The sequence below is a fragment of the Hypanus sabinus genome, chromosome 23 (genome assembly GCF_030144855.1).
Source record: "Hypanus sabinus isolate sHypSab1 chromosome 23, sHypSab1.hap1, whole genome shotgun sequence".
In the NCBI taxonomy this organism is placed as follows: Eukaryota; Metazoa; Chordata; class Chondrichthyes; order Myliobatiformes; family Dasyatidae; genus Hypanus; species Hypanus sabinus.
In genome coordinates, this window is record NC_082728.1 from 9,058,774 (window position 1) to 9,072,877 (window position 14,104).

Genomic DNA, 14,104 nt, shown 5'->3' on the forward strand with positions numbered 1-14,104 from the left:
TGTGATTTTTGGTTTAGTGAATGGATGTATTTAAAGAAAATTTCTGAATGCCTTAGTGTTGTTGCAAATTTTAAGAAGGTTTATGATATTAGCAATAAGAAATATGAAGTGTACTTAGGTTTTGCAGTAGTTTGGCATGTTCATCTAATCATGATTTATCATTGAATAAATTCAAGTTGTTACTAATGCACTGACAATTAGTGCATAGTTTTTATCCATTTCTGTAACATTTGTAAGAGGACATTCTTCTAGATATTCCTCATAATTGCACTTGTAACTTTTGTTTGATCTAGTAAGTTCCATTGTTTAAACTAGTAATTAAAATACTCATACCTTAATAAGGTATAGAAGTTCTTCTAAAATTAAGTATACTTTTCTTTTGTATTTCTAGTGTTATGTGCGAAGAATTTGGTGAAGAAAGACTTCTTCAGTAAGTATTCTAGCTAGTTAACATCAGACATGCTGCCTTAGCAATAATATTAGCAACCTTCTTTATTAAAAAAGTTAGGACAATGTACTTTTAAAATGTTCTGCATACCATTCTAATAAGTAGAATTAAGTTAAAATAATTGTCAGAAATCTGTTCAATTTATGGTGCAGTGTTACTGTAATTGTAGGTTACATGCTAAGGTATGAGTGAAGGCATCATAAATTTACAAGAGTGTATTTAGACAGATTGATATTTTCAGATTGTGTTCTGATATGATATTAGAAGCACTGAACAGCACAATTAAAATTCCGATAATTTGGCTGTCATTAGTCATTAGTCTTGCTAGACTAGCAAAGTTCCTGAACTATTGTATGTTAATATGATTAAAGCACAGATTCTATTTAATTGTAGTAAGTTTCACAGCAGTTAAAGGAATCTTGCAGAGAACCCAATGAATCTAAATGGGTTAGAAATAAAAGTTTCCTTTGGACTGGGCTGTGGATGCAAACTTAAACCCATTCTTAACTCCTGGTGTTCTGGACATCAGCTCCAGTTTCAGCCAGACTTCCTGATTGTCAAAGATCAGGATTTCTGAACAATTAGACAGCAGCTTATCCAAGGTTTACTGTATTCACTGAAATATTCAGTACTTGCATTGTGAAATATATGTGGAGCTGCATGTTTCAATTTTTTCTTTTCTTTCCTGCTCTTGTTTGCACTATCTGTCCCTTACCATCACCTTCACCACTATTACTTTAACATAAGCAATTTCTGATTATTCAGCCAGTGGTGTGACTCCAAAGATGCTGGCAGTTCCTGCTGCACAACCTAGCCAATATTTACATATGAACTTCAATAATGAAAGCTGACTGGGTTTTGATTTGAGGGCTATGTATCCAAGAACCCATACCTTCCTTGCTCACAGTTCATACACGTAATTATATTAGGAGTCTACTTAAACTTTTGCTCTGTGTGTTTATCTCTAGTCCAGGGACAGTGTAGGCAGATCTACCATTAATTTGTCAGGTAGTATCCTGTGTTTTAGATTCAGATTTATTTATCTCATGTACTTTGAAGTATATAGTGTAATGCGCGATTTGTGTTAACAACCCAAGTGTAGTATGTGCTGGAGCTAGCCTGCAAGTGTTGCCACACATTCTGATACCACGAATTTGAGAAGGACAACACAAGCAGCAACAACAACAGCGACAAAATAAAAACAACAGCAAAGCAAGCCCCTTTTAGTTCAAACCAAGGACTGAATTAAGGTCTTAGTCCTCCTGGCGGATATGCATCTCAACAAAGCAATTAGTGGCCCTGGAATTGGTTTCTTTAGTGGATTGAATCTTCGTTGTTTCACCAGTTACTCATTTGTCAGATCAGTTTGACCCATTTTACACTATTTTTAATGACCACTCTTGTCACTGTTACCACCTATGATGAAAATGGACATGGGTTCAAAATTTCAGCCCTGAGCTTATGGACCTTTAATGTATTTTGGAAAAATTAATTGCAAGAAAGGTTTGAATGACTTGATGTGCTAATATTTGGTTGAAAAAGATTGTCTTGGTCTTTTCCATCATACGTTGTATTGACATGATTTGGAATGAGAAATAATGTGAAAAGTTTAATTATTATTGGTAGAAGTTATTAGCGTAGTAAAGCAATACCGGAACAAGTCCTTTAGCCTTTCATATCCACACTGACCATAAAGTAACCTTTTATTCTGAGCCCATTTACTAGCACTCGATATATAGCTTTTTATATAGCCTGCTGCCACTTTCTCAGGGGGAAGTTGAGGGTTTTATGTGGACTTGCCAGAAACGTACAGGTTCCAAAACAGATTCTATCAAAGCTACTTCAATTCGGGTATTGCTATTGGTTATCGGAGCACTAATTCTCAGCAAATTTTAGTTTATTATTTCTTCCTCCCCCTTTATTTTCCTACATCAAACTTAAAGGAGCCTAACTCAATTATACTTCCACTGAGGTGGGGTCAGGTGGACATACAAATGTTATGATGCAGAATATTCGCGGTGCATCACTGTCTGGTATGGAGGGTGGGGGCTACTACAGAAGACCAAAAGAAGCTGCAGAGGGTTGTATATTTAGTTGGCACCATCTTGGGTACTAGCTTACAAAAGTACCTAGGACATCTTCAAGAAAGGTAGCGTCCATTATTAAGGACCTCCAGCACTCAGAGCATGCCTTTTTCTCACTGTTACCATCAGGCAGGAGGTACAGAAGTCTGAAGGCACACACTCAGTGATTCAGGAACAGCTTTCTGTTTTTTTTTGCACAACTTTTAATCTGTTCAATATACATATAATGTAATTGATTTACTTTTTTTCTATATTATGTAATGCATTGAACTGCTGCTGCTAAGTTAGCAAATTTCATTTTATCTTAGAAAACAGTTCAATATATCAGGGACAAAATAACTATTTTCTGCCTGATTGAAGGCCTGTTTGATTTGTCCAATTCTGTTGAGTTATTTTGTTCTTCACCAAGATTAAAACTTGTTCTTTGCAGATTCCCTTTGTTATTTTGTCAGGTAGAGGACTGTGCTCTATAATTGTCTTGATATTTTGTTTGCTTATTCAGTTGTTTCATATTAGCTACGTGCAGCAGTATTGATATCAAATTTCTGTCCATCGACTCCATGGATTGATTCAGCAATATGTAATGCTGAAAAGCAAAATACTCCTTGTACCAGAAATCAAAGAAATAAGCGCAAGAGGCATACATCTGTCAATTATAACCTTTAGAGTGAAGAGGTTAAGAATTTGTGTCAAGGCTCAAATGCTGGAAGAAAGATATGCTTCAAAATTACAAGTGAATACACTCATTTGGTGCTGTGCCCTGTCATGTGAACAGCTTGGTGCCTTTTGTATTGAGAAAATGTTTTTCATTGAAAGGTGTGTAATTCTATGCAGCATTATTATTTCTAAGAATAAATACAATTCTATACTTTGTAATAATCACTTTCTATCAGGAAATGAAGATAACATTGTAACAAGAAAAAAACAATGATAGCATCTTGTTTCCATCTAGGACTACCTGATCCCTTTGCGAAAATAGTAGTGGACGGGTCAGGCCAGTGTCATTCAACAGACACAGTAAAGAACACCCTAGACCCAAAGTGGAATCAGCATTATGATCTGTGAGTATCTGATTAAATTCAAAAATTATTCCTGCAACCAAAAAAGTGTTTGTTTGAAGACATGTGATTTAAGTTTTAAATATAGTACACTGTGTAGGATGGCTTTCTATGGAAAGAGAAAAATTTAATATTTCTTTGTGGTTTGACTAGTGAGTTCTTATTCTACCTGCTGACAAGCATCCAAGAATCAGACAATTTAAATATCTACCCAACAGTTCTTGGATGACATTGTGTGTGTGTGTGTAGTACAAATCATAACTGAAGATAATTATTTTCAAGATTCAAGAATGTTTATTGACATTCTTCAGTACACGTGTGTAAAGTAGAGAGAAGTGTTGTTACCTGTGATTGATTCATCATAAAAATAAATCACAATAAGCAAATATCCTATAAATACATGATTAGCTTAGTTTCTTCACAACTGTAGAATTTTGATTTTATTGAAATAAGTGCATGAAGCTGTAAATGTGATTGTTGAATTTATTCACAAAGCAAACGATACAGCTTTGAAACCCAAAAACTTCTATAGTTGTACCATGGAGCATTCTGACAGGCTGCATTACTCTCTGATATGGAGGGGCTACTGCACAGGACCAAAAGAAGCTGCAGAAGGTTGTAAATATAGTCAGCTCGATCTTGGGGACTAGCCTACAAAGTCCCCAGGACATCTTTAGGGAGCAGTGTCTCAGAAAGGCAGAGCCTATTATTAAGGACCCCCAGCACCCAGGGCATGCCCTTTTCACACTGTTACCATCAGGTAGGAGGTACAGAAGCCCAAAGACACACACTCAGCGATTGAGGAACAGCTTCTTCCTTTCTGCCATCTGATTCCTAAATGGACGATGAATCTTTGGACACTACCTCACTTTTTAAACATACAGTATTTCTGTTTTTGCATGTTTTTTAAAATCTATTCAATATACGTAATTGATTTATTATTATTTTTATTTTATTATTTTTTTCTCTGCTACATTATCTATTACATTGAAATGCTGCTGTTAGTTAACAAATTTCACGTCACATGCGGTGATAATAAACCTGATTCTGAATAACAAAGATAGAATTGCAGGATCAGTAGTGGGGAGAGAGTCACCCCCAGTGATCCAAGGTTACCAGGTTGATTAAATTTTAGGTTTCAACCTGCAATTTCTGTCGTACGTTTTGCTGTCCCCTGCCAAATGACAGCTGAAGCTCCAATACTGTGGTAAGCAATAGTGTAAAAACATCAAGAGAAGGTTTAGTTTTTGTAATAAAAAAAATGCTTGCTTTGTCATTAAGATCCAGATTCCTGGTACTGAATCTCAGTGAAATGTCAGCTGCCCTTAAAGATGGTAATCAAATTAAATCTATATTGATCTCACCCCCAATTCACATCATAAGAAGAGGAAGTACTGGCACTTTTAAAGAATATAAAACGTGGATAAGTCTCTGGGTCCTGACAGGATATTCCCTAGGACCTTGAGGGAAGTTAGTGTAGAAATAGCAGGGGCTCTGACAGAAATATTTCAAATGTCATTAGAAACAGGGATGGTGCCGGAGGATTGGCGTATTGCTCATGTGGTTCCATTGTTTAAAAAGGGTTCTAAGAGTAAACCTAACAATTATAGGCCTGTTAGTTTGACGTCAGTGGTGGGTAAATTCATGGAAAGTATTCTTAGAGATGGTATATATAATTACCTGGATAGACAGGGTCTGATTAGGAACAGTCAACATGGATTTGTGCATGGAAGGTCATGTTTGACAAATATTGAATTTTTTGAGGAGGTTATGAGGAAAGTTGATGAGGGTAAAGCAGTGAAAGTTGTCTATATGGACTTCAGTAAGGTTCCACATGGAAGGTTAGTTAGGAAGGTTCAATCGTTAGGTATTAATATTGAAGTAGTAAAATGGATTCAACAGTGGCTGGATGGGAGATGCCAGAGAGTAGTGGTGGATAACTGTTTGTCAGGTTGGAGACCGGTGACTGGTGGTCTGTACTGGGTCTAGTGTTGTTTGTCATATACATTAATGATCTGGATGATGGGGTGGTAAATTGGATTAGTAAGTATGCAGATGATACTTAGATAGGTGGCGTTGTGGATAATGAAGTAGGTTTTCAAAGCTTGCAGAGAGATTTGGGCCAGTTAGAAGAGTGGGCTAAAAGATGGCAGATGGAGTTTAATGCTGATAAGTGTGAGGTGCTACATGTTGGTAGGAATAATCCAAACAGGACATACATGGTAAATGGTAGGGCATTGAAGAAGAGGTATTTAAAATTATGAGGGGGATAGATAGAGTTGACATGGATAGGCTTTTTCCATTGAGAGTAGGGGAGATTCAAACAAGAGGACATGAGTTGAGAGTTAAGGGGCAAAAAGTTTAGAGGTAACATGAGGGGGAACTTCTTTACTCAGAGAGTGGTAGCTGTGTGGAAGTGGTAGAGGCAGGTTCAATATTGTCATTTAAAACAAAAAAAATTGGATAAGTATATGGGCAGAAAAGGAATGGAGGGTGATGGGCTGAGTACAGGTCGGTGGGACTAGGTGAGAGTAAGAGTTTGGCACAGACTAGAAGGACCGAGATAGCTTGTTTCTGTGCTGTAATTGTTACATGGTTATAACTGGATCCATCACAAAATTAATTCTTACAAGAGCAGGCCAGAGCCTTGGTTTCCTCTGGTGAAGTTTTGCCTCCCTGCTTTCTTAAGCCCTTCCACAATTTACAACACTCAAGCATATTGACAGCATTTGGAGTGTATTGCATCCATCTGCTAAACATTCCATTTCCATCACTATTGGTGCGCGATGACTGCTGTACCACTATGGGAAAAGTGAATTGCAGTTATTCTCCATGATCACTTGGGTCAGTACTTCCTAGATCTACGACGTGTAATACAAGAAGCTTTGCAGATATTCCAGAAGGCAGCACACTTGCATTATACATAGTCAATCTTCAGTTCTAATTTTTCCAATTAAATTCTTTATCTCTGTAGCTGGGGCATATACCTATCTCCGTTAATCTGACACTTCAGAATTTTTGTGCCAGAGTAGCAGATTCTCTGGACTGTTAGATGTTAGGTATTTAAAATCTTCAAGCCCTTTTAATTTGCCTTTGAAGATGTTACACAGTAGTATAATGAATGTTCCAGTGAACCCTGTATAGGGAACACAGGCAACAAGGCCTTGACAAGTTGCAAGAGAAGTATACCCAGATGGTTTGAAAAGAAGTCTGGAAACTAGGAGCCATATAACTGGAAGTGGAGCAAGGGAACTGGGGAGAAACATCAGCAAACATCACCTGGTGAGCCAAATGCAGAACTATCAGGATTTCTGAACAGTTGGATACCAGAATTTTGATGTATACTATTTCCACTGCAGAAATATTTTACTTCCTTCACGAAGAATTTGTCCTTGCCATGACCAAATTATGAATCGACTTTTTCACCAAGTACTGAATCTACCGGAGAAGCTATCATTGAGCAATATTGCTTTTAAGTGCAATGTAAAATAATCAAACATACTGTTTTAGAAAAAATAGCATTCCTGATCTAACAGTAATAATAGAATAGGAATGATACTGTGGATTTGTGTAAACAATGTGCTGCATTTTGTGTGTGTTAGTCCCTGGAAAACTCTGTAGACTACCATAATCAGACTGTGACTGGCCTATGATACATGCAGTGTAACAGGAAATAGCTTACATGCTTTGGATGACAGATGGTGTCTCACTGGTAAAGTGCCAGCTTGTTCATTTGATTGCTTTTTCAAGATTAAAACAGATCAAGACTGATATGCCTGCAGAATGTTACTGGTAAAAGCAGATAGTTGTACATATTTCGCTGTGGTTTTCTCCAAAATTAAATGCAGACACGAATGCATAATTGTACATGGCTATAGTTATAATATAAAACCAGTAAACTAGAAGCCCAGCATTGCAAAAAGTTATCAGTGTACTAACACAATTGGTCTTTTCATTTGTATTATCCATTAGGAATGAAGGAATAAATTTAAGCAATAAATGTCCTATTTCTGAAAATAAGACGTACATGTTTATAGTTTCCTGTAAATTGTGGCTCGTGATCAATATCATTTGGTTACAGACTTGCTTGTTAGATGGTGTCTGTTTCATTTGCAGGTTGGGTATATTATTTAATAGGGTGTAATTTGTCATTTCCTACAGTAGGTCAGACACTCACCTATAGAATCAAATAGAGCAAACAGTCAATTTTCACATGCCAAGTAATTGAAGTGGTTGATATACTGTCTGATATTTTTCTTTTTATGATTTTTTCAAGTATAAGATACAAGGTAACCAAAAGAAATATTGTAAATATTGAGAATGATGTGGAACTTGAATGCTGCTGGTTGTTGGTATTAGGTTACTGCCTCTGTTTGTTTGTTTACTATGCTGATTAGAGAAAGTATTGGAATTCTTTGAGATTACAAGTAGGATAGATAAAGGAGACAAAGTGGATGTTGTATATTTGGGCTTTCAGAAGGCCTTTAACAACGTGGCACACATAAGGCTGCTTACCAAGTTAAGAGCCCATGGTATTACAGGAAGTGATAAATGAAATACAATACTGGAAAATGCATAGTCATGCACTTTAGAAGAAACAAATGTGCAGACTGTGTTCTAAATGGGGAGAAAATCCAAAAATCTGAGATGCCAAGGGCCTTGGGAGTGCTTGTGCAGAACACCCTGAAGGTTAACTTGCAGATTGAATCAATGCTGAGGAAGGCAAATGTAATGTTAGCATTTATTTCAAAAGGTCTAGAATATAAGAGCAGAGATGTAATGCTGAGGCTTTATAAAGCACTGGTGAAACTTCACTGTGAGTATTGTGAACATTTTTTGGCTCCTTATCTAAGAAAAGATGTGATGGCATTGGAGAGGGTTCAGAGAAGGTTCACAAGGATGATCCCAGGAATGAAAAGGTTATCATAGAAGGAATGTTTGATAGCTCTGGGTCTGTACTTGCTGTAATTTAGAAGGATGAGGAGTTGCGGTGGGGGGGGGGGGGGAATCTCATTGAAATCTTTCAAATGTTGGAAGACCTAGACAGAGTAGATGTGGAAAGGATGTTTCCCATGGTGGGGGGAGTCTAGGACAAAAGGGTACAGCCTCAGGATAGAGGGGTGTTCATTTAAAACAGATTCAGAGAAATTTCTTTTGCCAGAGGGTGGTGAATTTGTTACAACAGGCAGCTGTGATGGCCTGTTGTATTTAAGGCAGAGATTGATAGGTTCTTGATTGGCCACAGCATCAAAAAATTACAGGGAGAAGGCCAGGTAGTGGGGCTGAGGAGGGAAGATGGGATCAGCCATGATTGAATGGCAGAGTATACTTAATAGGCCAAATGGCCTAATTCTGCTCCTATGTCTTATGCAAATACAAATTCTGCCCATCCCTAATCAAGATATTGATGACTATCAGTAAATTAGCTTCCTGTAAAATTGAACATCACTATTTTATTCTTCACATTTATACAATATGAAGCAACATCGCACATATTATTTAGGATGGTTATACAGGTCGACTTTCTATAATCCAGCACCATTGGGGTCTGAGGAGTGCCGGATTAATGAAAATGCTGAATTACAGAAGGATCGCATTAAGCAATCGCTGACCACCTCATCATACCTTTAAAATGTGTAAATCAGTACAAGTTAGATAATAATGAAACAGAAATATTAAGTGAGTAGCGAGTGAAATTTTAATAAAATAATATACTGTACAGGCACAGATAAATAAAAGGGTACAGGTAAATGTATAGGAATTAACTTATACAGAACAGTTGAGCACTTCTGTTTCTAAAGTGAGACGTTTAATATACCTTCAGGCAAAGTTACATGTCTGCCAGTGTGGGGTTGTCAGGATCATCAACATCTTCATCTTGAAAAATGAGTGAAGCATCAGGAACTGGTGCTGAAATTGACACAACAGTTTCTTTAAAAACTGTTGATGTTGGTGGCAGCACATCTGGGTGAGCAGAAGCAGAAGTTATTGAAAGGAGGTCTTCTATATGCCACGTTTCACGCGACTGCCTGGCGGCCGGGGGTTTGGCATTGGGCTCTTCCCTCTTCACTCGCAGTTACTGAGGGAATCCTCGTTAGTTTCTTTTCCTTTGCTTAGTAATATGCTTAAATTTGGCAGGCCGCCACATCTCGTATAAGGTCATAGGCAGAGGAGAACGGAGCGCTGGCCAGGTGATGCCGGAGGGCAGTGCACGACTGCTGGCAGGTGGGTGAGAAGGCGGACCGACCCAGCACGTGCCAGCTCCCCCGCCTCTGGTGGATGAGACGGGCGGGTGCCGGGCGGCCGTGCCTCACGCAAATGATATGCAGGAAAACAAGCAGGAATCACCTGTCTGTGCTTACAAGAGCGTGCCAACACGTGAACAGATCTAGCACAACCAAAACAATGTGCAGCAGATTGGTGCGGTGGCCCGGGAAATTTGAAATTACAGTTGCGTGGAAAATTTGAAATCAGTGCTGGATTATCGAAGGAACCGGATTACAGGTCACCTCTCATCCTCTGTCTCTCCCAGGAGAAAAGGCCAAGTTCACTCAAGCAAGCTGGGTAGAATTTGAAATCTGCCCAGCTCAAAGGGAATATACAGAAACAGTTATTTCTTAGTTGGTATTACATTCAAATGGTAACATTTTATAATATATTGTCTTTTCAAAACAGCTATTTTTCTCAATACTTTTAGCTGACTCTTATACTAAAGATGAATATTTTCCAGTGCATGCTAAACTCTCAGTAGTGTTGAAGAAAATGTTGCCCTGGTGACTTGAGTTTTAAATGGTTAGGCATGTTTCTGAAATTAATGCATTGGATTGTCCAAATAGAAATGTTATAAGAATGGAAAGGAATTGGAGTTCCAACTCTTAATTCCCCAACCATCCACAGCTATTTCTACTAACTCCTGAATGTCAAGGAAGAGGACTGGCCTTGTAGAATCATTATTTCTATTCCATAGAACTTGTTTATTCTTATATTGACTCTGCATTCTCCTGTTGTCATTCTTCCCAACAAAACTCTCCCACCATTCGAAAGGTTTACCTCTTATCACAGATCTGACATGTTCTGCCACTTTAACACTTTTCAGTTTTCAGGTGCCAGGTTGTTGATTATTGACAGATGCCTCTTATCGTTTTTCAAGCCATTCCCCGCAAGGCAGTCCTGTCAGGCCCTCTCCATCTTAACTCTCTTTCTTCACCCATTTAAACATATTCCTGTATTGAACAGTTTGCCATTTAACCAGACACATTTCCTCCTTATGCATGTAAGAACCCATATGGCTCTTAGATATACCCATCTTTCTGTAGGATATGTGAACATATCTAGTTTTGGTCTTCCCTTGATCCCCTTCTTCAGCTCCTTTTCTAGTACAGTAATGACTAAATCAGCACAGAAGGTCTTTTGACACTTCTCAAGATTGCATTTTCATTAATGTGAATGTGTAGTTCACAAGACTGTCCTATTGCATTCATACCTGTTCATGTATAATGTGAATTTTTGTAGGTTGAGGGGTTGTGATCAAAACCAGGAGATAAACATAATTTCCTCCTCACTAATGCAGAAAGTATTCAGTGTAGGATTCTTGTTGCAAAGTGATTGACATAAGTTAACTTTGTCTGAATGTGTATTGAACTTTGGCCTTGCATGAATTTTACAGTTACTTACTAGACCAACAAGAGACATCAGAGATTTTAGTAAATTGCAGATAATTGACAGTCTGACACCTTTACTTGAGGAGGGTTAAGTCTCAGTTTATGTTGTGTAAGACAGTTATTTCCTCCTGTAGATCTGTGCACATAGGTCTTGGTTGCAAGAGAAGCATATCTTCTCGTGGGAGTTCACTTGTGGCTCTCGCCAATTTTGAGGGAGGAAAATTGTTGATGAGAGGGTAGTGAACAGTAGCAAATGAGAAGTGAAAGCATATCCGTGATTAAAGGTGGTGATGATAGGCAAAATGAAATATGGAAGGAGTTAATGCAGAAAAAGCCATAAATATTTTGTAGTTTCAGCATAAAGACCTTTTGACTTGTTTGAAAACTAATTATTTCAGTAAGTATTTGTAGTTAAGCTCAACCAAGTCATAATCAGCAAGATAGAACACACAAAATGCAGATTATACTGAGCAGTTTATCGATGTTTAGTTTATTCTGCAGTGATTTCTATGACTCGTACCTTACCTTACATACAAGGAATTTATTTGAGACATTTCTGTCTGGTACTAAAAGTAACCAAGGAATTCAGAGCTTGCCGGGTGTCCAACCCTGATTTTCCTTGTTCTCATGATTTATTCTAACAGGTTCTTTTCTTAAGACTATTTGCTCTTAACAAGGAGTAACCTTCCTATATATTCATAGTTAGCTTTCTGGAATAGTTCCAAAAAGAAAGCATCACACACCCTAATAGTGAGCCTTTTCCTCCATGAGACATCTATTGTATATTTCCCTTGAGGTCTGACATTATCCTCCGGTAACCTTTAGGAAGAGGCTCCACAAAGGCGACACAGAACTTGGCTTCTGAATTTCCAAGTTTCACCAATTTAGAAATGGAATTGAGTAATTCTGAGAATCATGCATGTTTAAAGGAACATGGTTAGTGGAAAATATTTTATTTAAAATCTCTTAATGTTGATAAAATGAAAACTTGAAACTATTTATGACATTTTTCCCTTAAGATTAAGATTGACTTTTGGCTTCATTTCAGAACCAGCTAATAGAAACACCATTGTGTTTTAATATGTATTTTATTGTGTATTACGCAACAAAATTACAGAGGCTTATCTTTAGAATGTGTCTTAGTCTTGATGTAAACAAGTTGAATGTATCTGAACAGAAACTCTTAGATCTGATGCCTGAAATAGCTGAAAAATTTGATTTTTCATAAAAAGTTCTTGACTGACTGGGTGTACTGCTTACTCCTCTTACCTAAGCTATTTAATTTCCTTCCAGTTTACTCATTCTCATGTGCACAGCCCTCAGAATCTTTCACCACATTTTGTATTTTCTGCCCAGAATCAACAAAGACATTTTCAACTACCATCTTGTGGATTATTGAATTGGCATATTTAATCTGTGGGCGAAGATAACTTGATTTTCTCCCATAATATACAACTTTCTTCAAGCACTTCATCTAATCTCCAGCTTTCCTTGAAAATTTTCTTTGTTTCATCCGTTTACTCTTCTTACTATGCCATTTTCCTTTCTTTGCCCTCGAAGACAAATAACATGGTAATATTCATGGGTTTTTCTTTTCACCAATTGTTTTGCCCTCCACATCAGAAATAAACTTTTTGCCCATGTCACTTACTACTGACTTTCAAACTCCTAATTCTGCACTGCTGTACACTATGTTGCTAATGTTGCTCAAGATCTGCCTCATGGTTTCCTCACCTTTGCTGGAGAACATCCTAGCACATGGAGAAAATGGCTATATTTTTTTCTTTCTCCTGAGACCTCCCGTCCCATGATCCTTTCCCTTCTCCAGCACTGTATCACTTTCGCCAATCACCTTTCCAGCTCTTAGCTTAATCCCACCCCCTCCGGTCTTCTCCTATCATTTCACACTTCCCCCTCCCCCCACTACTTTCAAATCTCTTACTATCTTTCCTTTCAGTTAGTCCTGACGAAGGGTCTTGGCCTGAAACGTCGACAGTGCTTCTCCCTATAGATGCTGCCTGGCCTGCTGTGTTCCACCAGCATTTTGTGTGTGTTGTTTGAATTTCCAGCATCTGCAGATTTCCTCGTGTATATTCTTTTTTGTCTCACTTGTCCAAAAGCAATTACAACTAAATCAAAAGATATCAACTCTATTCACTACTTCTGTTCCCCCCCCCCCCCCATCTTTTCTTGGATCCCACTTAATAGCTGTGGATATAAGAGTAAATTTCATGTTTTAATAGTGACCTTTGACTTGAAATAACTTGGTCATTAAAAAAAACTTGTTCTGTATTCTCTGACTTCTATCCAGTTGTTCAAGAATTTACTCCCAAATAAGCTAAAAGTAAATTTCTCACTAATTCAATTATTTTATGTATCTTTATCTTTCTTGCTCTCACTTTCTTGTATCAAAGGCCTGAATAAAATTGGCAACTTTTTAGTTCCAGGAATTTCTTCATCAAGTGTTTTGACTATAACAATTACTGTTTCCTTAGTACTAATGTTAATACCCTCTGGAAACCATTTAATTCCTGGAGCCTTGGATAAGTCTAGTCTCCTTATTATCTCCACAGTTATTTTTTTGTGACTTATCATTTTGTTATTTATCACTCTGCATTGGATTTTCCCACTTCCTAATGGCTTAGTTACTTAATGCTACTAATTTCAGGGTTAGGTAACTTCTATAGTTAGGCAGCCTGTGGTGTAGTGGCATCTGCATCAGACTTCGAGGCGAGTGGTCCCAAGTTCAAAGCCGGGCAGCTCCTTGCATGCTTTCCAGCCATGCTGGGATCAGCATTGAGCTAGCAACTCGGCCTCGTAAAAAAAAAACAGACAAAAATGCTAAAGAAACGG

General features: G+C 37.8%; 1 protein-coding gene across 1 annotated transcript in view; it reads left to right on the top strand.

Moving 5' to 3' along the window:
• The window catches only part of smurf2 (SMAD specific E3 ubiquitin protein ligase 2), a 229,678-nt gene that overhangs the window by 124,318 nt on the left and 91,256 nt on the right, over positions 1-14,104 (top strand). Inside the window, exons 3-4 of the mRNA XM_059948311.1 lie at positions 392-430; positions 3,485-3,593. Coding sequence (XP_059804294.1) covers positions 392-430; positions 3,485-3,593 — 148 coding nt within the window. The remainder of the gene's footprint in view (positions 1-391; positions 431-3,484; positions 3,594-14,104) is intronic.